Raw genomic sequence first — 16,531 nt, forward strand, 5'->3', positions numbered from 1 at the left:
TGCTACAATAATTTGTTTATACTATACGGAATGACTTTGCTCTTTGTTGAAGATGGTATAGCCTTGTATTGCTTACTATATACGGTATGTGTTTTTCTTATTGTTGGAAGCGTACATTGTTCTTTTGGTCTTTGGTGAATTTTTTGTTTCAACTGCTGTCTCATTGAGAATGGTATCACATCTTCTTATTCTTATAAATTTTGAAGTCATTCGTTTGTAAATGCAGATCATATTGCAGGAGATTCTTATTTTTGCCCTTCTATTGCGTACTATACGGAATGATTTTGCACGCTGTTGAAGATAACGGTCTTGTATTGCTTACTATTTACAGTATCCGTTTTTCTAATTGTTGAAAGCGTACATTGATCTGTTGTTGTTGAAATCCTTGTTCTTTGATCTTAAGTGGTTTCTTTGGTCCAACGGTTGTCTCATTGACAATCGTATCACATCTCCTTAATTTTACATAAATCTTACCTGCCATCAACAGTAACACAATCGTGTTTTTTATAACTTTATTAAATTAATTAAAAAGTTAGTAAAAAGTTTTATGTACAATTTAAACTTTCAATTGTTTTTTTCCCCATTTTAAACTACCAATATGTTTTCTTCCAGTTTAATCTCCTGAATACATTCAGCAATAATTTTCTTGATCATAGGCACCAAAACGACATCTTCTTGTTCTTTCTTTTCTGTGTCTTCCTGTTTGTCGTTTTCCTGGGCTATAATACATGGATTATCCCCCTGTCCTCTAAAATCGTCAGAACAGTCGATAACTTCAATTGTTGAAATAGCTTTGAGGGATGTTACTGATGGCACATCTATTGTTGATGTTGTTGTTGAATCTTCTGATGTCAGGAAATAAAACCCCCATGTCTTCCGTCTAAAGAGTGCATTTTGTCTAACCCAACCAAAGCCAATCTTTTCGTTCATCAAAGATAATTTTATTTTTACTTGGTAACCTGTTGTAATAATAAAAAAATATGATACATACTACAAACTCAAATGTATTCATTTTGTTTACTGTCAAACATTTTTGTAACTAGAGTGTTTCATCGGTAATCATGCAATATATCCTTAATTATATACCACACCTCGTTAATTATATACCACATCTCCTTATTCCGTCATGTATATACGACATCTCCTTACATACAAATGTATATACCACTGTGTCCACATCTCCTTATTTATATACCACATCTTCGTATTTATAGACCACATCTTCGTATTTATATACCACATCTTCGTATTTATATACCACATCTTCTCATTCTTATTTGATTTACAATTTGGCAATTAATTTAAAATAAGGAAAAGATTGATAAGTTTTACTTCAAATGTAGGTTTTCCAAACTCTTGGTTCTACATTTTAAACCCCCCCCCCCAAAAAAAAAAATGGTGCTTTTTAATGGCATATTCTTCTGTATGGAGAATCAAGAGATAGGGAATTGGGATAATCAGAAAAATTCATTCTCAGTTTAAAAAAATTGTTTTTTTGAAAATTGATTTAACGATTCGATTTGGATATAATTCAAAATCGGTCGGTTGGAGCATTCCATCCTGATATTAAATACTTAACAAACCTGCTTTGATGTTGATAATTCCTCTGCTTTTTTCATCACGTATTACTGGATTTGATCGAATTCCGCCATTTATGGGAAAGAAACAGCCTTCTAAAATAATTATTAAAATATAATATTAAATAAATGAAACTAAATTGTAGTAAAAGTGTTTGCTCTCTTCGAACAGCTTGAATATATTTGCACTATAAATTTAGCTGTATTCATCTGGTTATAACAACCAACATATACTACTATGTAAATTTTCATTTTCAGTTACTCAGAAACGATAGTTTGAAATATTTGGACGGATTTTCTTTATCAAGCATAACTTTCTATTTTAAATATAGATAAAAGCAAAACCATAAATATTGTAAAATATACCATAAAGAAGAGTTACCTTTACGACTCTCCGTTTTGTCAAACAAAGATTTTTTCTCAGTCTTCGATTTCCTGAAATAGTTTCCATTTATCATTCCCAGTACTTTATAATCACACTCCCTGTAGTATATTTCGGGAAACTTTTCGTCAAACCCAGTGGCTTGGATAAACTCCTACAAAAATAAATCTTGCATAATATCTTCCATTAAAACTGAAAATTGATGATATAGAATTATTTAAGAGGAAATTTACATAAGTTTAGAAGTTATTTTACAATAAAAGTTTTGTTAGAATTTGTAGTGTTTCTGTACAACGTGTTATATTTATAACAAATAGTCATCGAATGACATGTTTCATTCAATAGTGTTGTTCAAAAATTAAAAAAAATATGTCAAATTATGTATAAATTTTCTTTTGAATTTTCATAGCTCTAATCTCTGGTAAATATCCTAAAACATACGGACTTTATCAAATTAACTTAGTATCTGTGTAAATGATAACTTAATGTTTTAAGTAAAGTAAATTACTTAAGAGTCGTAGTACTTGAAGTATACAAACCTCTGGTACTGGTGTGTTGTAGGTGGCTGATGTTATGTCATATAACTTTTCAACGATGCCATCAATGTTCACTGCTATTAGTTGTTGATCAACCAAGTTAAATCTGAAAACAAATGCAATTGCATAAGATCAAATTCATCTCAGTGACAATTCGATGCATAAAACTGGCAGTCTTACTGATTTTTTTTACTTCCATTTCACTCTTTTTAAATATATCAAGTTACATTGTAGAGTGAACTGATATTTTTAAGGTTTATTCATAGAAAGCATCGAGTTGAGACAATTGTCCATTGGGCAATACATTCAAAAATTATTAAACACCATAGTTAAGCATACTAGATATAGATCAATATAAGATCAGTTCTACCACTGTCACATCTTTTTCAAAAGGAAATTATTACAAAAACAATGAAAGTTCATACCCGTCTTGTTCCTTTGCCATGTATACAGCCTGTATCATGTCACTGTAGGCATGGGAAAAGCTCTCTTTCATGACAGATGACAACTTTTCTCGGATGGCAGCCACATTCTATACGAAAACAATAAGTTTGAGAATTTTTTTGTTGCAGACAGAACATTAATAAATATAACGTAAACAACCTGATAGTAAATAACGAACTCGAAAAGGATAACATACTGTGTGTGAAGATCCTTCCTCTGGCTAGAAATGTGTGTTGACTGCTGCAGTTCCTTTTTATTATTGACATTTTTTTTCGATTGGACACTATCTACATCCCCGTCCATATTCGATAATACTGGTACCGACATTGGAGTGACACAGAAAAATTTAATATCTTAAAGTTCCTTTACAAAGTCAATACCAGTCAAAGTTTTCTAAAGGTTGTCTAGAGATTTCGCTTTCGCCTTTGTACTTGTATAAGTTACTAGAAACTGAAATTTTCATTTTCCCACTTTTTTACAATATACTTAATAATGTTATGATTACTGTACATTTTGCTCATTTTTATATCGAACATTTGTATGAAAAAAGCGAACTCTAAATAAAGTGATGGTGAAAATCTCGATAACAATTGTAAAACATTATTTTATATGCACCGTATATTTTTTTAATCTTATGAAAACTTTCTTTGTTTGTATGTATGGAAATAATGGATAGCAAAAATGTTCTAAAAATGCATGACAAATAAATCTTCAATGAAAACACCGTATTTGTTGTCCAGTATTCCTAATGACAAACTGACGAAAATGGATTTCCAGAACTCTAATTCAACAACGTCATTAAAAGTATAGAAAAAATAGCATAACCTTGTGAACAGAAAATTGCAATTGATGGACATACAATGTAGTTTACAGAAAATCAAACACATTTTACCTGCAAAACAACTGTCCTCAATTTCTTCTCTTCCTCCATTTTTTCTTGGAAGCAAACCAGTATAGCCCTGTAACGTTTGACTGCCTCACTCTGCTTTAATACTAGATTATCATATTTGCTTTGAAGCATAATAGTAACAGCTTTTCCTTCATCTGTGTTCTTCCTCAGGAAAGAGTCCAATCTACTGTTCCTGTGTTTTAGACGTTTTTCCCAGAACCAACAATCCTTGAAAAATAAAAATAAAACACTTGAGATAAGTTTAGGAAATAAAGGTTTCTATCCAAATATTACCTTCATGCATATTTTTTAACACAATATCTCTCTTTATGATATATTAAAAAACTTAAACTTGACAATGTAAAATTAAGAATTTATAATCTTATGATGTCCAGTCTTGTGTTACAACATTTCGTTTGATTTATTCTATTGACATACTTACTTTCTGTAAATCCCTAAGTCCTTCTAGACATATGATATGACTCCTTATCTTACGACTAACTTCCTTCTCCATTATTATAGTATCTTGACAAATGGTAGAATCAAATCTGAAAGAAAAATGAAATGCTGGTTCAAATAATTTGGTGATTTCAATGAGATTTGGCGATCTACAGATTTTGCATTTCCCTTGTGTTGTCAATACAAAGTTCTAGCAACACTGAAGTTAGCTTATATACAAACATTTAATAATATACAATCAAACAAGTTAACAATATACCATTTGTGATTTGCCTATTCATCTTATACTCACGTCACGTCAAAGTTTGGTCTCTTTTCTTTCATATCTGCAATTTCTGGTGTCTGACAGTGTAAAAGAAATGCGGTGTTACAAAGTGGCACCAAAAAGTCCTTCATTTCTACCATGCCTGTCAAACAATTATTATAGATTACTAGTAGATAGAAAAGAAAGACAAAATATACATTAGTTAACCAATCAATAATTCAGAGTCCATTCAAAAGATATGGAACAATTTAAATTAAAGCTGTCTGTTTCTTTTTATTGTCATGGAAAATTTACAGAAAGATATATGGCAATTCATAGATCTGCATTCACTGTTAAGTTGTTTTGAAATGGCTGCCGCTTAGTGGCAATAGGGGAAGGGTGACATCCGCTATTGCCTGCAATGGCAATTCTAGTTGTCATTTGGTCTTTTATGGATACATGTAGTTGTCTCAATGGCAATCATATCACATCTTATCTTTATATTAATAAAATCAACAAGTGTGGACACAGATCAGTGTGGATAGTATGTTTGTACAATCAAAGATAGGAAATCATATCCAAATCCTACAAGGACATATACGAATAAATATAAAATGGGACCATTTCTTTAGTACTACAAAATATGTGTTTGCCATAAAGGCTCACTTATACTTTATCTGGTCACATTTTAAATTCTTTATATTGGATTATTACCAAGATATATTATGCTCAAAGGTGAAAAATATTAACTTATTAGAATCAAAACAATATTTGTAACATTACAATGATAAACAAGAATACCAAAATTGTCATTTTCCTGGGAATAAGCCATTCTCTTCGCTACATATATTGGTGCTGGAATTCCATTTACAGTGAATGCTTCCATTGCATAATCCTTCAGAAGCCTACAGTACCATTTATACTGGTCAATTCTAAACGAAAACAATAATAATCAATAATTCGTAATAAATAAAATAAAGTTATACGGAAGACTATCATATCCGGTATTTTTATCATAAACTGTATAACGATCAATGATAAATTTTCATTTTCGAGTAAAAACATTAGTTTTCATGTCTGAAGCCTCTAATACATGTTACTTAGAAAACCATGACAAATTACGTTAATTTTTATCGCCTTAAAATTCTTTGAAGAATAGTATACTGAAATACAAACTTATAAAGTTAATAAACACAAACTAATGGTAACTAAATACATACCTAATAAACTGTTTCAAAATAAGGTCAAGTCTTGAAATTGAAATACTCTCCATCTTTAAGAAAAATTGATTTTATTCTGCAGTTCCACTAAGCGTTCTCTTTACTTCTGCGGCAACACTACTGAACGTCGCCAAGGTACCTAAGCTGGACAACGTCACAATGTTGCGACCGCAACGTCGTTGACATTCGGATGTTATTTGCTGTCTCTTGGACTTTTCTGATTTCTTTCATTAACTTTTTTCCACTGCCTTTGCTCTCTACTGAATAAATGGTCCATGCATGAGCACGATTTTTCTCTGTATAGTTTGATCCCGTTAAGCGAATATGTAATTAAAGTGACACATACATTGTACGGCTGAATGATGAGCCAATTTTAACGTGTTTTGCAATTGTTTAAAATTGTATAGCTACATGTACAATGTATCATGATCTATCAATTATCATTCAAAATAAAATATTAAGACAAATTTAGCGTATAAATAAAATGCGTTGCATTTGTATTTTATTTTTTTAAAGGGAAAAAAGAAAAATAACTTTTCAATACTAAATATTAAATAAAAGTAAGACCATGCATATCCCTGATTAAAAAAGAAAGTAATCAAATTCTTAATTTTAACTCCTTCTTGAAGAGTCATATTGGGTGTCAAGACAATTATATATGACACATAATCCCTTACGGTAAAATGGGCAAAAGAAAATACTGAAACAAATGAAGGAATTTTGTTTCAAACTGACAAAATAACTAAATATATTATATTGTTATACAGTTATGAAAACGTATTCCGTCTATGTTGGTACAGAAGACTTTTATTACTTATTAAAGATAAAGCTGTTTTTAATCGTCTTAAAAGGTGCTCGAATCACAGAAGATAAGTCATTTGCGACCTCCTTTATATTTTGGTGCAGATGATAAAATTTCAAAGCTGATAAGATATACAGCAAGATAGAAAAACAAAAGAGTAGGTTCGGTAAGGGCCCATTTTGGGCTCAAATTTCATCTTCATCTAATGAAAAATTTTGGACACTTTTTAAACACTTCAGTGTCTACTTCAGTCGATTTAATTAGTTAATGTGACAGATTTGAACTGATTTAGCCATTAAAGGCGCTCAAATTTAAGCTTAAATATGAAAAACCTATCAAATATGCTATAATATGTCACTTTTCAGATGTTTTTTTTTGTCAAAAAGGAAAGTGGCCGCATCCGTGTTCACTCTCAAACTTTATATATGTTATGTATTATCATCAAATACAACTTACATTCAAATATTAAAAAGGAATACAAATACGGCCACTTCCATTTAAGACGGAAACCGTCTAAATTTTAACCAATTTTGTAAAACTGCTATATTTTGGGACCAAACAGGAGTCGTACTGGAAATACCCCTTTCAAATACTCGCAAATACCGATATATATATATAGCCAACAATATTTTGTTTCTTCATTTTACGTATGTATAAGTCTTGAATGCACTGAAGCCAAATGCACTTGGTATAGTGAGAAAAAAATGCCTTTAGTAGTGAATCCTGTAAAGGTTGAACTGGAAGAATTCTGAACAACAGCTTAGTTGTAAATAACCAAGCTGTTGTTCTATGTGATTCTGACTGTGGATGTATGCAGTCTTCAGTAGTGTAAACACATATGTTGATCTCGCGTCCCTGTTTAAAGTGCTCCATCCAAGTCACAATTTATAAAAGTAAAACATTATAGGTCAAGGTCCGGTCTTCAACAGGGAGCCAATTGAAAGCTCACACCGAACAGCAAGCTACAAAGGGCCCCTAAAGACAAGAAACAATTCTCAATCAACAAGTGTGTATATTCATTAACAGTGTCATTAGAATAGTCCTATTTAAAAGTTATACATTTTTTAATTCCAGGCATTATTTCCAAATTTATTTTAGAAAAAAAACGTAATTAGAATTACAGATTTGATCAATTATTTTTTTTTTGAAAGAAACGAATTTTAAACATTATTATAGATATATTTTATAATTCATAATTCATAATTCATAACCATCATATTATTTAATCAAAAGTGCATTAATCTGATGATTTTATAAAAGCAATCATGAAATTTATATTAAATAATAGTTTTAAATGCAATAACTTATTCCTGGTTATTTAGCAAAACAAACAATTATATAGCTATCGTATTTATTTAAGAAAATTTTACTTCATCACCTAATGTGGGATAATCAGAACTCTAAAAATTTAAAAAGTTGGAAAATCAGGTATAAACCTGGAAGGAAAGATTCTGACCAATTACAAATGTATTCATACATGCATAACCATTATTAATGTTTAAAATTCAAATTGGTACCATCGACTATTGACCATTAAAACATTCGTTTTCTACACATTTTGCAATAATGTAATATTGCTCAGTTCAGGGAACTTTTGAAAACATAATTTATTAACAATCATATAGCTGAGAAATTTGTGCAATTTTATTTTAGAGTTAAAACGATGAAGTGGATTCTCCCGAGTAAACTTCCTCCCTCCTCCTCCAAATTTGAAGGTCTTCCGTTAAATTAACATTTCCTTTGTTTAAACATGTATACATATTTAATACATATATTATTTCCACTGTATTGTTTATTTCCTTAAAATGTGTACCTTCAAAGTTTGTATTTGTGTATACGGTCTATAATATGTCCTTCCGTGTACCTTTGTATCTACAGCGGTTTAAGAGAATATAGTATAAATATATGCAAATCTTGTGTCATTGGTTTTTACATAATCTGAATTTTGAATTTAACAATCTAATCTCAGCGGTGTCTGTCTTTGTCTAACATGTCTAAAAGAGAAGAACGATAAAAAATGTGTAGGACTCTACATATAAAACTGGAAGCCAGATTATCTTCGAATGAAGATCTGTAACCGTTTCACTTATGAGGGTGCGGTTTGACATACAGTAATTTCTATTGTAAATTTTGAATATTTGAAGAAAGATTTAAATTTGCACAAATTAGCAAAAAGTGAAGAAAAGGAAATGTTTTAGTAGTTAATAAAATTTGACGGTACCAATTAGAATTTTAAACATAATGGTTATGCATGTATAAATAATTGAAATTTGACGGTACCAATTAGAATTTTAAACATAAGGGTTATGCATGTATAAATAATTGAAATTTGACGGTACCAATTAGAATTTTAAACATAATGGTTATGCATGTATAAATAATTGAAATTTGACGGTACCAATTAGAATTTTAAACATAATGATTATGCATGTATAAATAATTGAAATTTGACGGTACCAATTAGAATTTTAAACATAATGGTTATGCATGTATAAATAATTGAAATTTGACGGTACCAATTAGAATTTTAAACATAATGGTTATGCATGAATAAATAATTGAAATTTGATGGTACCAATTAGAATTTTAAACATAATGGTTATGCATGTATGAATAATTGAAATTTGACGGTACCAATTAGAATTTTAAACATAATGGTTATGCATGAATAAATAATTGAAATTTGACGGTACCAATTAGAATTTTAAACATAATGGTTATGTACGTATGAATAATTGAAATTTGACGGTACCAATTAGAATTTTAAACATAATGGTTATGCATGTATGAATAATTGAAATTTGACGGTACCAATTAGAATTTTAAACATAATGGTTATGCATGTGTGAATAATTGAAATTTGACGGTACCAATTAGAATTTTAAACATAATGGTTATGCATGTGTGAATAATTGAAATTTGACGGTACCAATTAGAATTTTAAACATAATGGTTATGCATGTATGAATAATTGAAATTTGACGGTACCAATTAGAATTTTAAACATAATGGTTATGCATGTATGAATAATTGAAATTTGACGGTACCAATTAGAATTTTAAACATAATGGTTATGCATGTATAAATAATTGGTACCGCCAATTTTTATTAACTACTAAAACATTTCCTTTTCTACACTTTTTGCTAATTTTATGTCATTGGCTTCATATGATCTTGATTTGGAATTTATGAATTATAGTATAAACGGTGTCTGTCTTTGTCTAAGATTTTAAAACGAGAAAAGCAATATAAAATGTGTAGGACACTACTTATACATGTAGAACTGGACGCCAGATTATATTTAAATGAGGATCAGTAACTGTTTCACATATGAGGGTCTGGATGGGAATTTACAGAATAGAAAATGATACAGAATAGAGAATAATAGGGTGCTAAAGTACGTTAAAACAAAATAGAAAATAATGACTAAAATAAAAATTGGATACAGAAAACAAAAGATGTGCAAAATCAAAAAATAAAGACAAAACAGGACCTCTACCTATACCCTAAAAAATAAGATTTTTACAATCCCCGCCATCCCCCTTTTACAAATTGCAAGATCCTGTAAAATGTGATTCTTCTCAAAAATCTTTACTGCAAGATATAAAGTAAAAATTTCAATCTAAAAAATGAATTCCAATTCACTGACCTACAAACAGTGATCAACGATAGCTAATTATAACGCTACAGTAGAAGTACAATGTAGGGAGGGGACGATATAAAGATTTAATATATCATAATATGCTTGATCATACTTCCTTAATTATGGGCATCATAGATTTTCTCTGTTATCTTTTATCAATCAACTAATGAAAATGGGTGATGAATAAAACATAAAGAAACGTAGATTAGATTTAAGGTTGTATTAGTGCAACTTTGGAAATAATAGGAGTTTCCTCAATCGAAAAATGTAGAGAAAAGAGGACAGCCGTTTGTCTATGCGCATAAGCTAACGCATCTTGATTGTGACATGCAAGGTCTATGACGTTTTTTCGTTCGAAGTAAAGCTCCGTAATATCCACATTTAAGCATTTTATGGATCTCAATCTGATCTACACGTCAAAATAAAAAAGAAAAACATCTTAAGAGATTATCTAATGAGGTTGCAATACAAAATTAGTAAAAAAAATCAAAATGGACACTCATAATTTGTTAGCCACTCTCTTTCCGTTGTTTTATAACAAATAACTAAAGAATGAATGTTCAGGCTGAATTTTTGTGTTATGTATTGGCATATTTATGGAAACATCACCTTTCATAGATTTGATTTCCAATAGTGAAAATGGTGATATGTGTATTCTCTTTTTGATGTAATAATGGCAACTATCGGTTTTTTTTTTTATTATTCAAATTTTGCAATAAGAGGGTTGAAAATGTATAAAAAAAGTCCCAGTAATATCGTCCGAAGTAAAAATTGTAATCCATTAAAGTGAAACCTTTCTCAATACATTAAAATTAAAAACTCCATTTGGGCCAAAAAAAAAACAAAAAAAAAAAACCCTTCATTTTTTGAAGTTTTGCGCAATTTTACAAGAAGTGGAATATAAGACTGAATTGATCGGGTAATTTAAAAATAAAACTATGAGTAAATCAATTCTTTATTGCAACAAACGTTGTTTCCAAAGGCTTACTTTTAGCGGAATCCTGCATGTGGCAGGTGCACTTGACTCCAATCTTAATTGACTAAGATCGTCAGTTTTCCTACAGAAGGTCGGTGGTTCCCTAAGTGCGCTCTGGCTTCCTACACCAATAAAAACTAAACGCCACGGAATAGCACTGTAATGTTGAAAGTGGCGTTATACACCAATCAATCATTCAATCTTATTTTGAGCGGCAACAGAATGAATTCTGATCAGAACTAATGCATACCAAAATTGTCTGTTGTATCATTGGATAATTCAGTAGGTGTTATAAGTTGTTATTATCGAAGATTTGAACGTGGGTTTCCAACGTCAAATTTGCGATATAATATTGTAAATTAGGTTCAACTCATGATAGATACCAGCATACCTGTCAACTGACCCGGATTCTGCGGGTGTGACCCGAGATTTTCACAATTCTGAGGGATCACCCGGATCACCCGCCGGGTCATTGAAATAACCCGGAATTTCCGAAAATGACCCGATTTCACCCGTAACGGTATTTCTTAGCCTTGAGATTGATTTTCATAAGTAATATTCCTTTGAAATACCGGCAAATTCGTAATTCTTCCATGAACATGCAGTTCATCTAGCTATGTAAACTGTCAAATAAGTGACCCATTAAGTGCATGGCTTCACTTGACAGCTTTGGTGTCAAACACACTGTTGATTAACACCAATTACCTTAGCTTTAAGTCGTAAATAAATTGCCCTGTTGTTTTACAGAGATATTTCAACTAAGAGTTACTTCCCCTTATTTGTCACCATTCAAAATTATTCCTTATATTTACGTTTTATGGGTGAAAAAGATTAAATCATAATAATATAAAATCAAAATACATATTGAAAAATAAATTTTTATCATTTTTATACCTTTATACAATTTTTAAAAAAAAGTTGAAAATTATTTTTTACATTTATACTTCCTTTAACTGTATTACTATATTTTATCATAGTCTAATTTCCTTGTCATTGTGATGAATTTTCATACATGTAATACCTCTACATGGTATGTTTAAAGGCTAATAGTCTCATTTGAAAAATAAATTTTAGATGATGACAAAAAGTAAAGGATTCAAGACTGTGATACACAAGTTTATTAAATCATCAAATAATATTAAATAAGATTTAAAATTACTTAACCAAGTGAACATGCATTGATGTTTTGGTATCTTTGATATGCATTATAAGAAAATGTACCATAAATACTGAAATTCAGCTCGAAAAAGTTCGTACGCGTCATGACCTGCATTTTCATCGTCACAGGTTGACAGGTATGTATGATACCAGGATTTAAATTTTGTATTTCTTATGCCAGTTTTCAAGATGTGTTTCAAGTAGCTTCTGCTTAACAGCTGATTGTCTGAATAGGTTTTTTAAAGTTTTCCTCAAGATGTCTAGTTGGCAAATTGTCTGTTACTTTCTCAAAATTCTCCGACAGAAAAAAACCCACAACTGGTTGCCATTAGCCTCTATCTCGCATATCTATCATCAGTGACGCTTGAATAAAAAAAAACGTTAAAAAGGCCAATTAAACTAAGAACGAAATTGAAGAGCATTAATGACAAAAAATTACTACAAGTTTTAAAAAGACCAATTTAACTAAGTACGAAATTGAAGAGCATTGTTGAGATAAGTCTTAGTATTTTCAAAAACTCAAAGTTTTGTACAGCTAATTTATAATTATCATGATTATGACCATATCAATGATAATTCATGTCAACACAGTAGTGCTGACTACTGGTATTTCAGTTTGACGTAGTGGGTCTACTGATAGACAACTAATTTTCATAAAAACATGAGATGAAAACATGAAAATTAATAATTATAACTTTTTTTAAAGGTTTGTGACAAAGATAAGATAGATAATATATATTGTATCACCAATTGAGGGCACACAAGGGGCATATGAAGAATACATGCACATGTTTAAGGAAAAGAACATTGATTAGCATAGATACAGCGAATTTTATAACACAAATACAATACAATAGGACCGTAAAAAGGTCCTTGGTTTATACTTTATAGTATATAGTACAATGTATATAATATATCTATATGAGGCATAAAAACATCTAAATCATATTGACTTATATGCATTTTCCAACAATATTAAGAACGCGATTGTCTTCACTACTCAATAAGTATATGAATATTTGCTGGTTGTTAAGTAAAGTGAAATTCGGTATTTTGGTGGCATCAAAGTAAAAGGGAGGATCTCTATCAGGGTTAAATTTTTCACATGAAAATACACAATGGATACATCCTTTTGGGACTGTATTTAAAGGAGAACACAAAGAACTTACCTTCTAGAAATTTTTATGCCCAATTTATGGCCATTATGTTTTCTGGTTTGTGCGTCCATTCGTTCGTTCGTCCGTCCGTTCGTTCTTTCGTCCGTCTGTCCCGCTTCAGGTTAAAGTTTTTGGTCGCGATATTTTTGATGAAGTCGAAGTTCAATCAACTTGAAACTTAGTACACATGTTTCCTATGATATGATCTTTGTAACTTTTAAGCCAAATAAGGGTTTTTACGCCATTTGTACGGTCCACTGAACTTAAAAAATGATAGTGACGTTGCGCACGATATTGGTGTCACTTTGAAAATATGGGTTAGATGGCGTGTTATTCAAATTCAAGCTCTTATCCTATACAATAAATATATATGTTGTGCATATCTTTCGAAAGGAAATAAACCATAGAAATCAATAACATAGATGAAATTGTGCTTTGTCTACTTTTTGATGAAAAAAAATGCTCATTTCGATGCATATAACGTCATTTTAAGGGTGTCCCGCTGTTACAATTTTGTTTAATGTGCGTCTTTGAAATCCCAGTGCGGATTCATTAGTAAGTAGAATGGTTTAAAATTTTACCAATATATTGTATACATTTAACGTTTAATGAAGTAATAGACGTTTTTTAACTATAAGAGTAGGAAGAACGTCAGAAAAGTTTAAATAAAAAAAGAGAAAAAATGTCCCAATTTGCTGCTTAACCCGTAAAAAAACTTTCTGTCTTCAATTTCATAATATATAACATACGAAAATGGATTTTAATAATATCAGAAAAATTATACATGTTCCGAGGAAGCTATCTGAAGTCATCGTTATGTAACTGCGGTCTTATTTTAAAAACATCGTCATTTTCCCCGTGTCCAATAAAATGTCCCGATGGACAAAATAACACAAAGAATAGTTCAGAGGCTTTTTATGAAACGAAATTCTACTATATCTCAAATTGTTATCACCTGTTAACTGATATGAATGGAAAATACATTTAATTTCCTTTAAAATGATATGATATGTACTTTTGTTTGAGTTGCAGGTAGAGAATCCGAAACGATCTTAGATGTCCAATGAAATGTCCCCGTAACCGTAATTTGACGTTTGCGTTATAATAACGTTAAACAGTTTACGATTCAGTGCAGATGGGGCACCCGTGTACTAGGAACACGTTCTTGTTAATATTAGAAACGTTTTTATTCTGACATATCATTCTTGGCGGGAATGAAATAAGTCATACTTTTAGAGATGTTCACCTAGGAACATAAACTGTAAATCATAAATTGGTTGACTGAAATCTTCTGGTTAACGTGAGAAAAATAATTATGGTGGTAGGTTCTACATTAATACATTAAAATTTCAAATAAAGTAAATATTCGGTGAAATATTAAACTGAGGTTACTATAGAGACTAAAGAGACAAAAAAGTCATTGGAACCCCCCCCCCCCCCCCCGAAATTTATCGGTAGAACTGAACATAATTGTATGGTTCTTAAGTTCATGGAGGGGTACCAATTTAGAAATGTTAGTTCTGTTGTTTATTTAGATTATGATGAAGCAAACATTATAAGATGAAATCTAACGATGCTGTTAAAAATCAAGGAATATACTGACGTTAAGTTTTTTTTAAGTAACTCAAGTTGAAGGTATAAATTTAGGCAACCGTTATTTACCTATAATTACATTAGATGTATCATGTTTCATTATAATACGTTATTCTGATTGGCTAACTAGCAGCCTCGTGATATTCCTTAATCAATTGCATTACACAATGCAACTTTTCATTCATGATGACACGAGGCCCACAATAAAGTTCACAGGTATATGAAATAAAAACTTGATAAAAGGCGTGTTTTCATGATCCTATAGGAAAAAATGTAATTTTAAGTATTGAATGCTTTTTTTGTAATTTTATAGGGTTGAAAAAGCGTTGACCGTGCGCACATTTTCAGTATGAAGCGCTTCCGCGCTTTACACAATATGTACTTCGGTTAACGCTTTTACACCCCAATAAATTGGGAGCGAGACAAAATTGGAGCCAAAATAATTCAAGTCGCATTAATTTAAACCTAAAGAACCAAGAGGTGCTTTAACTGTGAAAGCAAATACTGGTTTGTCACTGATGAGTTTTATGCTGAGCATAAAGTAGACGAACCGCGAGTCTGGCGTATCTAATTATTAGCCTGAGACATTTGAGAATAAAAACCATTGGAAGTCCTAAGGAATGTTACAAAAAAAATTGAATATTGGAATGATTTTTATTTATTCATTTGAATAAGGAGATGTGGTACGATTGCAAATGAAACAACTCTTGTTATGAGAGATCAAAGTATGGTGATGTAAAGAAAAATAGCTTACCTTAAAGCCTTCAACAAGGATCAACAACCATACTGTATAGTAAGTTATAAAGTAAAAAGAAGAATATGTCGAGGTCACGAATGTCCCCGCTGTTAACGCTGTTTCCAAGTCTAGAACGGTGAGTGACTCACTGCCTAAATTCGAGATCTCTCTGATTGTTGTGATATATAGCATTGTGTATGAGTTTCGTAAAATTGGATGAGGAAAACCTAAGTCTGAGTACGGAAAATAAAAGAAAATGCTATTTTCAAAGTTATAAAGGGGCATAGCTCTAGAACGGTAAGTGACAAAATGCCCGCATTCGAAATCTGTCTGGGAGTTTTGTTTTTTCGCATTATGTATGGGATTTTATAAAGTTTGGATGTGAAAAACTTTAGTAAAAAGTGCTGAAACGAAATGGGACAGTCGGACAGAATTAAGAATGGTCAAGGGTAGCACTTAATGCCCCCTTTGACTTCGGCTTGGACATAAATTCGATATTCTGCAATGTGAACAAATCCAAAAGAACAATGGAATGATGTTTCGAGTTTAATGATTAATTCGACCGATTTAAAAAAAAAAAAAAAAAACAATAATAAACTACATATTCGATTACTTTTCTATAACATATATAAACGTCATTTTAAGATACAATGAAAACTATAGAATTTAATATAATTCGTGTCATAAATTTTTAAATAAGTATGTAATGGAAATA

General features: G+C 30.8%; 1 protein-coding gene across 1 annotated transcript; it reads right to left on the bottom strand.

The window, feature by feature from the left end:
• Positions 1–498: 498 nt before the first annotated feature.
• On the bottom strand, positions 499–5,912 carry LOC139521880 (uncharacterized). The gene is made up of 10 exons (XM_071315553.1): positions 5,752–5,912; positions 5,333–5,463; positions 4,580–4,694; positions 4,271–4,376; positions 3,832–4,056; positions 2,921–3,027; positions 2,499–2,601; positions 1,960–2,113; positions 1,584–1,673; positions 499–959 (listed from the first exon to the last, which is right to left on the bottom strand). The coding sequence occupies exons 1-10, from the start codon at positions 5,802–5,804 to the stop codon at positions 586–588; spliced, it is 1,458 nt and encodes a 485-aa protein (XP_071171654.1). The 5' UTR covers positions 5,805–5,912; the 3' UTR covers positions 499–585.
• Positions 5,913–16,531: the final 10,619 nt, after the last annotated feature.

This window comes from Mytilus edulis, chromosome 4 (assembly GCF_963676685.1).
Source record: "Mytilus edulis chromosome 4, xbMytEdul2.2, whole genome shotgun sequence".
In the NCBI taxonomy this organism is placed as follows: domain Eukaryota; kingdom Metazoa; phylum Mollusca; class Bivalvia; order Mytilida; family Mytilidae; genus Mytilus; species Mytilus edulis.